Below are 15,408 nucleotides of genomic sequence, written 5' to 3' on the forward strand. Positions count from 1 at the left end.
TCTCACGTTGCCTATTCCTTTTGGGCCCTGAACCTGGCCTGCTAATCCCGCTAAATGGGTCGGTAGCCTCTTGCTTGACGATAGAAAACGAAGTTGTGTTGCCAAACGCTTTCCAAATCGCCACCTGAAGCGAGAAGCTATGCGAGAAGTTGAATTTAGGAAGTTTTTGAGAAGCTGGGCAGTTTCAAAACAGGGCCTTAGGAGGGTGGACGCCAGAGGGAGTTGGACTGGAGATCGGGACGTGGCGGAGGCAGAGGAACAGAGTGAGAGAGGGCGAGGTGGCTGAGTCATCGCGTCGCGAGAGAGCCCGGGCAAATTCTCCTGGTGTGCGGAGGTTGGGGTGAACGGCCTGGGGATTTCGGGAGGATCAGGGCGAGAAAACCCTTTCCACGATGTTACCAAACTGGTCGTCTGGAAAACCGGGGTGGAGATTGCAGACGGGAGTCTCGCCCGGGGAAAGGACGGGGATCCCGGGGGATCCCTCACAACCAAATGAGGCCTAAGAGAAGTCGAGTATTTGGCCCCTCAAAATATAAATATTTCGCTATTGGAATCCTTAGTAAGTCCTCATTAGCTCCGCCACTGAATGCAGAGTGCTTAGAGAGGTGCTTAACAAAATAAATCAAGTTTTTCTTAAGAACTGATGCTTATCCTCATAAGAGGGTCCCTAATTAAGCATATGCCATCTACAAATAAACACCTCTCAAGAAAAAAAACCGTTTCATTTCTCCTCCCTAAGTTTTATTTACAATCACCCCCCTAAGCACTCTGCATTGTACAAGGGCTAAGAGATGTTTAAATAATAATTGGCAACAAATGGCAGAACTTTACTGGTAAACTAAACATGTTATTTCATGGAAGAAACGCCTTAATATATATATATATATATATATATATATATATATATATGGTAATATTTAGAAATTAATTAGTTCTTTGTAAACTAATATAAGAACATTTAAATCACTAAAGTAGTGATCTAAACGCGCTCTTATATTAGTTTACGGAGGGAGTAATATGCAACAATTTCGTTATGCATACACGTTAATATAAAAAAAACACGGTTGATATTTTTAATGTGCTCAAAGTTTCTTTTGTTAAATACAAGATGCACTGTACTAGTTACAAAACTACTTTTTTCCTTAAATACCGTATCAACATGCTACAACAGAGTTGAAATAATATTTCTCATTTCAAAACATGTTTTCCTTGTTTTCCTTGATATTTCCTCATTTTCTCTGTGTTTATTTCTTACAGCTACAACATCATGTTTCTCGATTGTTCATAGACATTTCTAAACGTTCCTCTTTATGCTGCCTATTCTTTTTGGGTTTTTCAGTATTTTATCTTCAACTAATCAACTTTTTGTTTAACCCCCACTATTTCATTGTTTTCTTAAATGAATAGTCCTTTTGAACACATTTCCGTTGTTCATATTTCCTAGGTTTATCTATTATTAATTGCTTTTTTACTACTAATAGATCATCCATCAAACAGCTTTGAGCCAGGTTAGGGGCTAAATTATCCGGTTTTAAAGTTGAGTGTCCTTCAGTATTTGACATTCATGGCTCCAAAGGAAGAATCAAATCAACAACACTTGTCTCAAAAATATGTAACTAATAGCATTTCAAAATATCACAACTATGTTGTTTCAGTGAAACAAAGTTCTTAAACATCTTGGACGCTCCCTCCCAAATGCTAAAAATTATCACTTCAATCTGAGATAAAAAGAGAAAGATTTACAACGCTTAATCTGGCGGGCCCACAGCATAGTGGTGCATATTTACCAGATACATACAAAAAAAAGTGTTGGAATTGTTCTACAAGTGGTACAGCTACTGTAAATTTTGTATATAACCATTACAGTAGTGCAGTACCTGCACTGTACTTCCGAAAATGCAATTATGTATACATAATCTTTAACAGCTACTGCCCAACCCATTAGTTGCCATGATCACAAGGTCTCAACAAATGCCTCTTTTATGGCATCAATTTTAGCGGAGACATCATGAATGCCTGGTCTATCTTTCAGCGATTCCATGGTACACATCAGGCCAATACAGACCAAAGGTATAATGTAGTTCTGCATACGTACAGAAGCAGCCGCATCATCCTCCTCGGATGGCATGTGGGGATCTATAACCTCGGCGATCCTCTCGGGGAAGGCTAGGTCGACATACTTGTGGAGGCTGAGAGCGTTGCCGCATAGGGCGTCCGTCGGCCGCCTTGCCGTGAGCATCTCCAGTAGCAGCACCCCAAAACCGTAAACATCGCCACCTGTCGAGACTTTGCATCCCATCCCATATTCTGTAAAACAGGAGCAATGTGCATAAATACTTGTGAAACTAACAAAACAAAGACAGATCAGAATCAAACTTGGTAGTGTCTCAAAGAAAAGAGACGTGCAACTTACCAGGAGCGATATATCCGATTGTTCCTCCGACGCCAATGAAGCCTTCTGGCCTGCCACTACTTGAAGAGAGAAACTTGGCGGACCCGAAGTCGCCAATGCGTGAGGTCATGTCATAGTCCAGCAGAACATTGCTCGGCTTCAAATCACAATGAATCAAAGGAGGTGTCAGCTGGTTGTGCAGATAGTCCAGAGCAGAAGCCACATCGGCAGCAATACTTATCCGCTGACCCAAGCTCAGTAGCCTCCTTGGGCTGCCTCGGTGAACCCTTGGGTGTATCCACATGTCCAGGCTACCGTTTGCCATGAACTCATATACTATGGCCTTGAATTCCTCGCCCTCAAAATCTACGGTTGAGCACACGGTAATAGCTTGAACCAGATTGCGATGGCGGGTGTGTTTTAGCACTTCGCACTCGGTGAAAAAGCTATTTCTCGAATCTTGCTCGCTGAGATGGAATACCTTGATGGCCACTAGATCTGTTTCGAACTCAAACCGACCAATGTAGACTGATGCTGTATAACTTGAGCCGATCCGGTTGACCATAGAGAACCAATTGGTTGTTTTAAGAATGTCACCATATGATACCCTCTTCATCGTCTCCTTGAAGTTTTCAGATGGTTGAGTTTTGGGCCCCTTCATAACTGTGACAACAATCCATAAAAACGAGAAGAAAGCAATAGCAATCAGTGGAGTTATTATCAACAGCACCAGGCCTGCACTGATCTCCCATTTTGTTGCTGAGGTGGCGGGGCAAATGGGTAGTCCAAATATGGTAGCAGCTGTTTCACATAAACCTGTGTTGCCTTGCAGGGCTACTGCAGTTGAACTTCCAAATATACCACCTGTCGGGATTGGCCCTTCAAATTTGTTGTATGATATATTAATATAATTTAAGCTGCTGAAGTTCCCAAAAAACTGTGGAACTTGACCAGTTAAATTATTCTCAGACAGATCTATCTGTTGTATGGCCTTCAATGCACTGAGAGACTGAGGAATAATCCCACTAAGCATGTTCCCTTCCATGTGAAGGGATAGTAGTTGAACACAATGGCCCAGTCCAGAAGAAAGGCCACCAGATAATTTGTTGTTGGAAACATTAAGGAGGCCAAGATTGATCAGGTTACCAACTTCCTGTGGTATCGGCCCAGCCAGGTTGTTGTTTGACAAGTCCAAACCCAATGAAAGGGAAGAAATATTGAGGAGTTCTCTTGGTATGAATCCATCAAGGCGGTTAACTGATAAGTTCAGCATAAGCAGCCTTTTGAATTTTCCTATATTTGCTGGTATGTTTCCAGACAATTCATTGTCATCAAGATAAAACATTCCGAGTTGAGCTAGATTACTAACCGTTGATGGAATTTTACCGGACAACCTATTCATGGACAGTTTCAGGACAAACAAGTTGCTCAAGTTCCAAACTGTCAGGGGAATTTGTCCAGAGAGCATGTTCTGGCCCATGTCAAGCAGAGTGAGGCTTACAAGGTTGCCTATCTCAGCTGGTATGTTTCCAGAGATTTGGTTTCTTCCAAAGTTTAACCGATCGAGCACTGTTGAAAGGTTGCCTACTGCTTTTGGCAAACTTCCATTCAGGATATTCCCATCTACTGATAATCTTAACAGCCGAGTGGAGTTGGTCAGAGAGGCAAGGAATGCCCAGTCATCGGCTTCGAGTTTATTATTTCCTAGAAGCAGTTGACTCAAGTTTGCCAAGGATCCTAGAGATGGCACCACACCAGTAAGCAAGTTATTTGAAAGATCAAGCTGTTGGAGATTTGACATGTTGGTCAAAGAATCTGGGATCGATCCACGAAATTTGTTGCCTCCCATTTCCAATAATTGGAGATTCGGAAGCGAGCGGCCAATTTCAGAAGGTATCTGTCCAATAAAATTGTTGCTGGCTAAGTTAAAGACTGTGAGTGATGACAAGTTGTACAGTGTGGCTGGGACATGCCCGGAGAATCTGTTGTAACTTAGATCTAGCACTGTTAGGCTTGCAATTTGACTCAAAGTTTCTGGAATTGGTCCTGCTAAGTTGTTTTGTCCTAGCATGAGGGAACGCAAGGATGAAACATTTCCCAAAGATGCTGGTATATTACCAGAAAGTAAATTGCCGGCAAGATTTAAAATTTGCAGAGCATCCATCTTTTGGAAATGTGGGATTGCCCCTGAGAGAGCATTCGAATAGAGATCAACAGAGACAAGTTTGGATGACGTGAACAGATTAGCCGGGATCACCCCAGATAAGTTGTTACGAGAGAGCATTATCACACTGAGTGACGAACTATTTGATAAGGAATCAGGGATAACTCCACTAAGAGAATTGTCTGCGAGGTTGACATAGCTAAGGGATGCAGATGCACCTAACGACAGAGGGATGTTACCTGCAAACTTGTTTCCCGTAAGATCCAGAGTTTGGAGGCTCCCAAGCTCACCTATCTCTTCAGGCACGCTTCCAGAAAATCCATTGTACCCAAGGTCCATCTGCACTAGGGAACTAAGGGCTGCTATGCATCTGGATAGTGTTCCTGTGAGCCATGAAGACCTGAATTGTATGGACACAACACGGACCGGGAGGGTGGTGCTGCAGGTGACCCCCTGCCAGCTGCAGAAGTTGAGTGAGTCGTTGCGCCACGATCCGAGAACACCGTCGGTGTCCCTTGAGACACCAGCTTTGAAGCAGAGAAGGGCTTGGCGGTCATCCTCGGATCTGTTGGTAGCCTGTGCTGATGTGAATATAATTGTGTTGGAGGACAGAAATAGGAGGATGGCACAGAGAAGAAAGAGTGCATGGTGGGAAGGAACAATCAGAGATTGGGTGCCGAAAACTTGAGCCATGTCTCTGTTCTTGTCCTAATGGAGTATGCCCGTTAAATGCTTAGTGTGTGTGCTTAGATATACTATGTTGGAAGCGTAGGAGAGTTGAAACTTCTTCAGTGCCGGGCTGCCGGCTTGTTTGGCTTGGTTCTATTGACATCACGCCCCAGATGATCTATTTTTGTTTGTTTTTCCACAGACACTCCCCAGATGATTGAAAAAACCTGAGCACAAAAGAAACTTGTGAGGTTCATGTGGGTACAGAATACGCGAGCATAAACCAGTCTGTTGAAGTACAAATACCATTCTCCGTTTGTTATACAGTCTACAGCTTCTGCACCGCAGGATCCGCCAAATGGAAGTATCAAGTGAGTCGAATATTATCAGGAAAAGGGGACAAGCTGGCTCCCCACTGACCATTATTTCTTTGCCGTCATCCAAGTAACGAAGAAAGAGAGAAAGATATTGCACATGACATATGTTACAGTTGGATGAAGTATCCTATTGTATTGTAAGCCGAAGCACAATTTAGCTGACTCTGCAAAGTGGCAGGTCAGTTGTCAAGGAGAATAAATGGACATGGCATGATTCCAATTAAAGACTTGGTCTGTCTTGGTCGCACTTGCAGGAAAGTTGGTCAATGATCCACAACAACATATCCCCATCATCAAGCTTCCTCGGACTGTCGGACATGAATTATCTGAGAATCTTGAAAGAGATGCTCGACAAAATTAAACCTATAGCATGATAATACTAATGAGTATACGCCCTCGACGGGACATCTATCATGTTCCACCGAATCTCCAAGAGAATCGCCCTGAACGAACGCTAATTTGTGAACCTGCTGGGCTATCGTGTTTCACTTACAGTACAGTTATTTGGGAAATGACTGCTGCCTTTCTCCCCACCTTCATCGCCTCCAACGAATAATTTATGCGTCCAATCAAACCAAATCACGTCCTGGTATCTAAATAGATGAATGAATTAAGGCCTGGCACTACACAAAGTCGTAATTTTTGTTAAGGAAAGTCCAAGCACAAATTGTACCTGGGGCTAAGGGTACGGGAACATGTGGAGGATGCAGCGCTGAGGTTGGGGCTTGGAGGTGCCGATGCCCGGGACTCCGCTGGAACCCGTATTCGTACGGGCACCTCCTCCTCGCCAGCGCGGCGTCGGCGGGCGGGAGGCGGAGGTCTCACGGTAGGGAGTCGGCGCTTGCGTCGTGAGGGGTTGGAGCGGGAGAGGAGTTGGAGCTTCCATTTGGCTCGCGCGCTCGCTCGCTGCAGCCGCGTGGTTGGGTGGGGACCTGAGCGGGAGAAATGCCGGAGTGCGGCGACGGAGGGGGAGGGGTCGCCAGGAAGAAGAAGAAGAAGAGGGGTAAAGTGGAAAATATGATGCTGGTCAGTCAAAATACCTTTTGATATTAAAAAAATTTCTAAATGCTTATTTGGTCGTATTCAAGGTAGTCATGTCCTCATCAAATGACATAAGAAAAATTCTTCATAGGAGTAGAAGAATGCTTTGGCAGTGCAATGATGAAAATTTATGCCAGTATCTACATTTTGCATGAAAAAGATGATTCAGAGAGCAAAAGAGGATTATAGCTTATGTTATTATCTACCCCCAAATTGACATTTCATATGCATATCCTTATTTTCTTTTAACACCGATTACTAATGCAGGATGCACCACTAATAAAATAAACCAGTTTTTTTTAACATTAGCCATCGGCAGGTGCTTAATAAAATAAACCAGCTTTTTTAAGCATTGGTGTTTATCTTTATAAGAGGGATACATAAATAAGCGCCTGTTATGTACAAATAAGCATGCTTAAGAAAAAATGATTAATTTCTCTAAGCGCATCCCTAAACATCTCGCATTATTGTACAAAGGCTTAAGAGGTGTTAAAATAGTACTCCTTCCTTTTCAAAATATAAGGCGCCATTATTGTACAAAGGCTTAAGAGGTGTTAAAATAGTAGGGCGAAGTATCAAGTGAAAACGCTGATTTAGTGAAAATCTGAAAACTTGCGACCCGAGCCGTTGGATCTTTAATTGATGGCACAAATGAGAGGTGGGTTTGCTAACCAGTCACTTATGGCTATCTTTCATATAACCCCCTGTCCTACAGACGAAGTCTTAGATCTCATCTCATCCATTGTCGCTAGACCTGGCCATGGGCAGCCCGGCACGGCCCGAAAAAGCCTGACCCGGCCCGGCCCGATGTTGCTCCCGGGCCGGGCTCGGGCCTAGATTTTGAGCCCGGTGGCCTGGCCCGGGCTCGTCATTTTTGCCGTTATCTGAAGGGGCCCGGCCCGAGGCCCGGCGGGCTTTTGCATGTTCGGGCCGGGCTTGGGCCCAAAAACTAGGCCCGATGGCCGGGCCGGGCCGGGCTCGGGCCCAGGTTTTTTGGCTCGAGCTTGGCTAGGCCCGGCCCGAAGCCCGGCCCGACCCGAGGTTTGGCCAGGTATAATTGTCGCCTCCCCACGCCCCACCGCGAGGACGATGGCGATGCTGCCGTCCACCACCGCGATGGCCGACAACGGGGCCTCCCCTACCGCGGCGACCTACAGCGGAGCCAAGCCGTTCCCCACCGCGACGACAGACGACGGATCCATCCCTCGCTGCGACGACCTACTGCGTAGCCGTCCCCCATGGCGGTGCCGCCGGGCGGATGCTACGGAGGTATCCGGCGATAGCCGGCGGGGCTACCAACGGCGCTGATGTAGGCGTCCACCTCGCCGAAGCTCTCCTGTGCGAGGAAGGCTCCCGCAAGGCATGCTGCCGACGGGGCAGGCGGTGGAATGTGATGTTGCTCGTTTGAAGCTTAATTCTACAGTGCCTCCTTATAGCAGATTTGTTGTGCGTGCTTGTCATGTACTCCCTCCGTTCCAAAATAGATGACCCAATAAAGTTAGTATAAAGTTGAGTCATCTATTTTGGAACGGAGGGAGTAGAGATGAAATTTCTGAATGCAATTTTGATCTTGTGAGGTGTTATCACTCAACGTGAAAGCATTGTTGATTCTCCTTATTTAGACTGAACGGTGCTCCAACGATGTAATCTGAGAATTTGTAAAGACAATTTTTTCTGGATACAAGCAAGTGTATGTCGGATGAAAGTTTACACATAATTCAGTCCAAGGGTGTATGTTGGGCGAGCAGGAGTCACAGCAGTGTGCAGCTTAGTTGCGGACAGCACGGCAGCTAATCTGATAAAATGTGAACTGATATACAGAATTTGTCTGAATGCCATATTGATGTACAGAATTATGTGATGTAATCTGATTGAGTGTGAACTGATATAGTCGGTCTATGTAATCTGTCCATGGATGTTGCTGTCAAATGTTATCACTGACTATCCATATGAACTTTGGGTACTGTTTATACTTAACTAATGGAGTGAATCAGTTCATTTTGCCAATAATTTTTGACAAGAGCTCTTATGGACAGAAGTTCATCTTGCCAATACTTTTGACAAGAAGCATGAATTTTCATGCAATTGGCAGAAATTAAACAAAAGGACAAAAACAAATGAGACGGCAAGATATCATGCCACCTGACTAGAACTAATTACTATCATGCAGCAGACAACAAACTTAGTCGAGTATCCGAAGCAATTAATTGGAGGCAACATAATAGTAGTACAATCAGTACTAAATATTTTAAGTTTCATCACCAATAGTAACATCCAGAATCGATATGCTAAATACGGCCAGAATCGATATGATAGGTACGGCATTGACTTAATTAACTATAGAAGGTTGAGGCTACATAACTAGATGATTCTCAGAAGTACAAAATTCAGAGAAGAAAATATTGAGGCTTCGACTTCAATCTTGTACTGCCCAAAATAAAAACATGCGGTTGCCTCGAATCGAAATAAAGGAACCTGCAGATAAACATAAAAAAACAGTCAGAATGAACATACAAATTATGAAATAATATAGCTATTTTGTGTGTATGATAACTACCTTTATTATTGTTGATTCTTTTGGGGGCAACTACCACTGTCATGGAAGCCAACCTGGTTACATGTCCTGCAGGTGCGAGGCTTTTTCGGTCCTCCCACATTTTTCTTCCCCTCTCCATTCTTATTTCTCTTCCCTTCTCCATCCCCCTTTTAATTTGGGAACTCATCCCATATTTTTTGTTTTTGGAATTTACTCCACTGCTCTCAAGTAGGATTTACAAGTCCAGTTTACATATTCTACTGCCGGCAACTGATGTACATGCTACAGTACACCGACGAAGATGCAAACAAGAAAGACCAAACCAGATACTTCAGAAGTACAACTGAAGAAAGACAACTATGACATTCAGGTTAACATGATTCAGGTAGTGCTTGTTCTACCATCAGGTGGAGAGGGATATGAGGATGTTGTGGCAACGCCATATTAGTACAATCAGTAACCGAAGCAGCTGTTGCTTACCTGTGCAGGGCTAAGACGAGGTTGAGGCATGGCACAGTACGAGGAGGAGCGAGGTCCTGGAGAGGCGGCACCGATGCGTCGACAGGGAACATGGACGGCGGAGGGAGATAATTCACGGCCAGCGGAGGGCCCCTCGTGGCCGGCGGAGGACGCATCGTGGCTGGCCTGGGGCTCTTCGTGGCCGGCGGAGGGAGTAGTTCACGGTCGACGGAGGGCCCGTCGTGGCCGGCGTAGGGCAAGTCTCCATCTCGCCGACGAGATTGAAAGACGAATCGATTGTAGTCGAAACGTAAGGACCTGGTGCGTAAATGAAGGGGTTATTTGCTAATTAGTGTTTAAGTGGCTGGTGGGATACGACCTAAGATCTATGCCGCTCTTTATTGATCTGATGACTCACGAGGTGAGTTTTCAGATTTTCACTGAATCAGCGTTTTCACTTGATACTTCGTCAAAATAGTACTCCTTCTTTTCCAAAATATAGGGCGCCATTTGACTTTTCTGGTCTTTTTTGCACAAATTTCACTATGATTTTCACATATTGTATGTCTATAAAATTAGTATACAGACATGTGAACTATAATTTTTTTGCAAGCCAAATACAATGATGCCATTTATACATGTTCAATTCATGTACTTTGATATATATTAGTGGTCAAAGTCATGCATCAAAGACCGTGCAAAGTCAACCGCGCCTTATATTATGGGAAGGAGGAAGTAATTGGCAACAAATGGCAAAGTTTATTGGAAAACTTAACATGTTAATTCATGGAAAAGAAAAGAACGATCTTATATTATGGGACGGAGGGAGTAGTATGCAACATTTTCGTTGTGCATACACGTCAATATAATTATTCTTCCAGTTTGTTAAATACAGGATGCAATCTACTACTCCCTCCCTCCGAAAATAGTTGTCATCAAAATGGATAAAAAGGGTCGTATCTAGAATTAAAATACGTCTAGATACATCCCCTTTAATTCATTTTGATAATAAGTATTTCCGGACGGAGGGAGTAGTTACAAAACTACTTTTTTTCTTCTTAAATACCATATCAACATGCTGCAATGGAGCTGAAATAATATTTCTCATTTCAAAACATGTTTTCCTTTTTCTCTTCTTCATATTTCCTCATTTTCTCTGTGTTTATTGCCTACAAGCTCTTTTTGGGGAACTTTAGAAACATGTACAGAAGTTTGAAAATCTTGTATGAGCATTCATGAACAACATCAAGTTTCTTGATTCTTCATAAACATTTCTAAACGTTCTCTTTACGTTGCCTATTCTTTTTGGTTTTCTCAGTATTTTTTCTTCATCTAATCAACTTTTTGTTTAACCCCCACTATTTGTTTTCTGAAATAAATAGTCCTTTTGAACACATTTCAATTGTTCATATTTCCTAGGTTTATCTATTATTAATTTTTTAATACTAACATAACACGTCGTCCATCAGACCGCTTTGAGACTGGTTAGTGGCTAAATTATCCGGTTTAAAAGTTGAGTGTCCTTCAGTATTTGACATTAATTCATGGCTCCAAAAGAAGAATCAAATCAAGAGCATTTGTTTAAAAATATGTAACTGGTAGCATTTCAGAAAATCACACCTTCGTAGTTTTGTGAAACAAAGTTTTAACAAAGCTTCAACTTTCGCTCCGAAATGCAAAAAAACTAACTTCAATCTGAGATAAAAAGACAAATATTTACCCCGCTTATTTTGGCGGGCACATAGCATAATGGTTCATATTTACCAGATACATGCAAAAAAAATGTTGGAATTATTCTACAAGTGATACGGCTACTGTAATAGTGTATATATGACTAGTTGCTGTAATCACAACAAGGTCTCGACAAATGCCTCTTTGACGGCAACAACTCGATCTGGCACAGACATCATGCATACCTGGTCTATCTTGCCGCGAATCCATGGTACACATCAGGCCAATACTGACCAAAGGTATAATATAGTTTTGCATACGCAGAGAAGCAGACGCCTGGTCCTCCTCGGGTGGCATAAGGGGATCTAGAATCTCAGCGATCCTCTCGGGGAAGGCTCGATCGACATGCTTGTGCAGGCTGAGGGCGTTGCTGCATTGTGCATCCGTAGGTCGCATCGCCGTGAGCATCTCTAGTAGCAGCACTCCGAAGTCGTACACATCGCCGCCTGTCAAGACTTTGCATCCCATCCCGTATTCTGTAAAAGAGGAGCAATGCGCATACCCAAGCCTCTATTCCAGGCAAGGTTTTTGCCGTGAGATTCAGCCATTTGTATGAAAAAGACCCATGGTGAATCTTGCATGTGGCACGTGGTATTATTTTGGTACCTGGCGGTGTAGAATAGCTTTGTGGATTCACTTATTTCATTGGAATTTTTTGAACTGGTGTGGCATTCGGTTTGGTTGGCTTAGCATTTTTTCATTGCGTGTGGGGCAGGCTGATGTGGTTATTTTCCTTATATGGGTCGTCCCAATTCGTTTGTGCCCCTGTTTTCGTACGTGCCGTCGCTTTCGGCTGTTTGAACATGATCACTTTCTCTTTACCGTGCAGGTTTTAAAATTTTGCCTTCCTTTGTCTGCAGCGTTCTAGCATGGAATAGGTCATCATATGCTACAGAGCTTATATGTACGTGTTTGCGTTGCATGCATGCAGGCTAATTGTGCGTCGTCGCCGCGTGGTAGACGGTCTACCAATTGCCATCATGCAGCGGGATCGGTGCTCCCTCGATGCTTCTCTCGATCTCTATTGGTCATCGGGCTGTGTTCTCTCGATTTCTGTTGGTCGTCGGGATGCGTTCTGTTCCTGCCGCTGTTGGCCCAATTGTTCTGTCGCTTTCTCTTGTCCATCGGGCTGCGTGCGTGCCGCTGTTGGCCCAGTCGGCGTTCTTTGGTTACGCGGTGGTGTCTCTTATTTCTGAGAGAGCGGTGTCGCCTCCGTCGTTCCATCTAGATGGTGCTGGCGCTGCCGCTTTCAACGTTGGTTCGGGAGCCTGCTACCCCTTCTGATCGGTGCCGCTTCTCTCGCGTTTTCTGAAGATCTTCCCTTTACTGTTGTAGTTCCTTCTGCGTGGTGCGAGGCTATAAATAGGTTGCTTCCCTTCCTTCTCTGTGGCCATCTCTCGCGTTCGCATCTCATCAAGGCACCACCGAGAAATTCAGAAACCATGGAGGAACTACAGCGGTGCTCTCCCCTTCTCTGGGCTCTCCCCCACGCTGCACCTCCAAACTGCCACTAGGGGGCTTTGCCAGAGGGGAGCTGCGTCCAGACGCCATCGCTGCTACTCTGCCGAGCGAGCAAGTGCATCACCGTCATCGCTACCATGTTGTTGTCGACACGGCCACCGAGGGGACGGTGAGGTGTTCAACACGGTCCCCTGGGCACGAGGGCGAGGTGGTTCCATACATGCGCATCAGAGGCGTCGGCGGTCGGTGGCAACGTGTAGACCACGTACCGACCTGGAGGCGTCGGTGGCAGTGCGTGAGATTGGCCACCTGCTTGGGTTCGGCAACTTCTCGGTGGAGGCGCCATCGTCTAACCACGCATGGCGGGCTCGACCTGGACGCTATAACGATGCGCAGGAAGAATTGGAGCTGGAAAACAACGACGCCGTCAAGATTGGATCAAGAACGAAGGAATAGAAGGTGTGTTTTGTTTCCTGATCTCATGGCTTTTTTCACGTGATTTCACAAGCGTTGGGCGCTGCCATGTTGGTGTATTTTTGTTTAGACGGTTGCTGCTGATCGTGTAGGTTCTGATGCTTACAGGGCATACGCTCATGAAGGAGGAGGTGCATGGAAGAAGATGAAGAAGTAGGCGGGTGTGCGCGCGCGGGTACGGGATGCCGGCAGGAGTGCACATGATCGTGTAGGTTCTGATGCTTACAGGGCGAACACATCATATATACCCTCGACACAGGGGGTGATGTATCGCAGCTCGCGTCGAAGGAGATTCGACCGGCAGCGCGATACGCAAGACAAACAGTGAATGCTTTTTGTAGGCCCGAAACCTCACATGCGCGGGAGAGACCACTTCAGGGTGTGCGGCAGTTATAGGCTGCCCTAAGTCGATTTACTTGCCCCTAGAGCCCCGGGATTCGCAGCTCTAAATCTCGAGGAACATCGAAGAACGATAGAGAAAACAATGGAAAGATAAAACATAGATGAAAAAGTAGTAGATTGATATTTCGATTGTGTGTTGTTCAATCTGCCATCACCGCCAACATATATAAGAGGCGGCTGGACTTCCCGTACAAGAAAATGACTCTAAACCTCGTCCAAAATCTTCCAACTTAACCGAACTCGGATCTAGGTATGCCTGAGACAACAGTTCGGTTTTTGATTTCTACAACCATATACTATCTCGGATGAAGACATGCCCAAAAGTAACTTTAACTGTTTCGATGAGACAAACAACCTCTGTGTTGAACACTTTTTCACCTGAGGTCATCTGGGTATCTTCACATGTCCATCTTTAGCTTCTGGTCAGATTAACTGACATAGTCGGGCTAAGAATTCTATGTTACCGCCCTAGTAAGTACTAGTGAAACTAACAAAACAAAGATAGTTCAGCATCAAACTCAACAGTCATCTCAAAGAAAGAAAAAAGTGCAACTTAACAGGAGCGATATATCCGATTGTTCCTCCTACACTAATCAAGCCTTCTGGTCTGCCGATACTGGAACAGAGAAACTTGGCGGACCCAAAGTCGCCAATGCGTGAGGTCATGTCGTAGTCCAGCAGAACATTGCTCGGCTTCAGATCACAGTGAATCAAAGGAGGTGTCAGCTGGTTGTGCATATAGTCCAGAGCAGAAGCTACATCAGCAGCAATACTTATCCGCTGGCCCAAGCTCAACAGCCTCCTTGAGCTGCCAACCCTTGGGTGTATCCACATGTCCAGGCTACCGTTTGCCATGAACTCATATACTATAGCCTTGAATTCATCGCCCTCGAAATCTACGGTTGAGCACACGGTGATAGCTTGAACCAAATTGCGGTGGCGGGTGTTTCTCAGAACTTCGCACTCGGTGAAAAAGCTAGTTCTCGAACCCTGCTCACTGAGATGGAACACCTTGATGGCCAAGAGATCTGTCTCCAACTCAAATCGATCAATGTAGACTGATGCTGTATGACTTGAGCTTATCCGGTTGACTAGAGAGAACCAATTGGTGGCTTTAAGGATGTCCTCATATGACACCCTCTTCATTATTTCCTTGAAGTTTTCAGATGGTTGAGTTTTGGTCCCCTTCGTAACAGTGACAACAACACATATAATTGAAAAGAAATATATGTTCGCAAACCACAAATTTTGTTCGCGGATATGGAAAAAATGTTCGTGACTTTACAAATACTGTTACAGCCGCGAACATTTTTTTGAAGTCACGAACAATTTTTCCATATCCGTGAACAGTATTTGTGGTTCGTGTGCATATTCTCTTTTCTTTTAAAATTTATCGTCCGTGAACATTTTTTCCAAATTGATCGTTCGCGAACATTTTTTTCATATCCGCGCACAATATTTGTGGTTCGGAAACATATTTTCAAATTTATTGTTTGTGAACATTTTTTAAAAGTCCTGAACATTTTGCCCATATCTGCGAACATTTTTTTATTTTACTGATCATCAGTGCACTGTTCGTCCCGTACGAGAAAACTGGTCGCCGATGCACTTTTATTTCGTTGGGATTTTCTGATTTAGTGTTCACATTGTGTGCGTGTCATGGTCAACGGCGCCAGCTGGCCAGTCAGATGGGGTTAGGCAG

At 44.5% G+C, this 15,408-nt stretch overlaps 1 protein-coding gene across 1 annotated transcript; it reads right to left on the minus strand.

Annotated features, from left to right (window-relative positions):
* Nucleotides 1-1,690: 1,690 nt before the first annotated feature.
* LOC119353029 (probable LRR receptor-like serine/threonine-protein kinase At3g47570) lies at nucleotides 1,691-6,541 on the minus strand. The gene is made up of 4 exons (XM_037619607.1): nucleotides 6,276-6,541; nucleotides 5,532-6,195; nucleotides 2,414-5,452; nucleotides 1,691-2,307 (listed from the first exon to the last, which is right to left on the minus strand). The coding sequence occupies exons 3-4, from the start codon at nucleotides 5,247-5,249 to the stop codon at nucleotides 1,955-1,957; spliced, it is 3,189 nt and encodes a 1,062-aa protein (XP_037475504.1). The 5' UTR covers nucleotides 5,250-5,452; nucleotides 5,532-6,195; nucleotides 6,276-6,541; the 3' UTR covers nucleotides 1,691-1,954.
* Between the last annotated feature and the right edge of the window lie 8,867 nt (nucleotides 6,542-15,408).

Source organism: Triticum dicoccoides, chromosome 2A, assembly GCF_002162155.2.
Source record: "Triticum dicoccoides isolate Atlit2015 ecotype Zavitan chromosome 2A, WEW_v2.0, whole genome shotgun sequence".
NCBI classification, from domain to species: Eukaryota; Viridiplantae; Streptophyta; class Magnoliopsida; order Poales; family Poaceae; genus Triticum; species Triticum dicoccoides.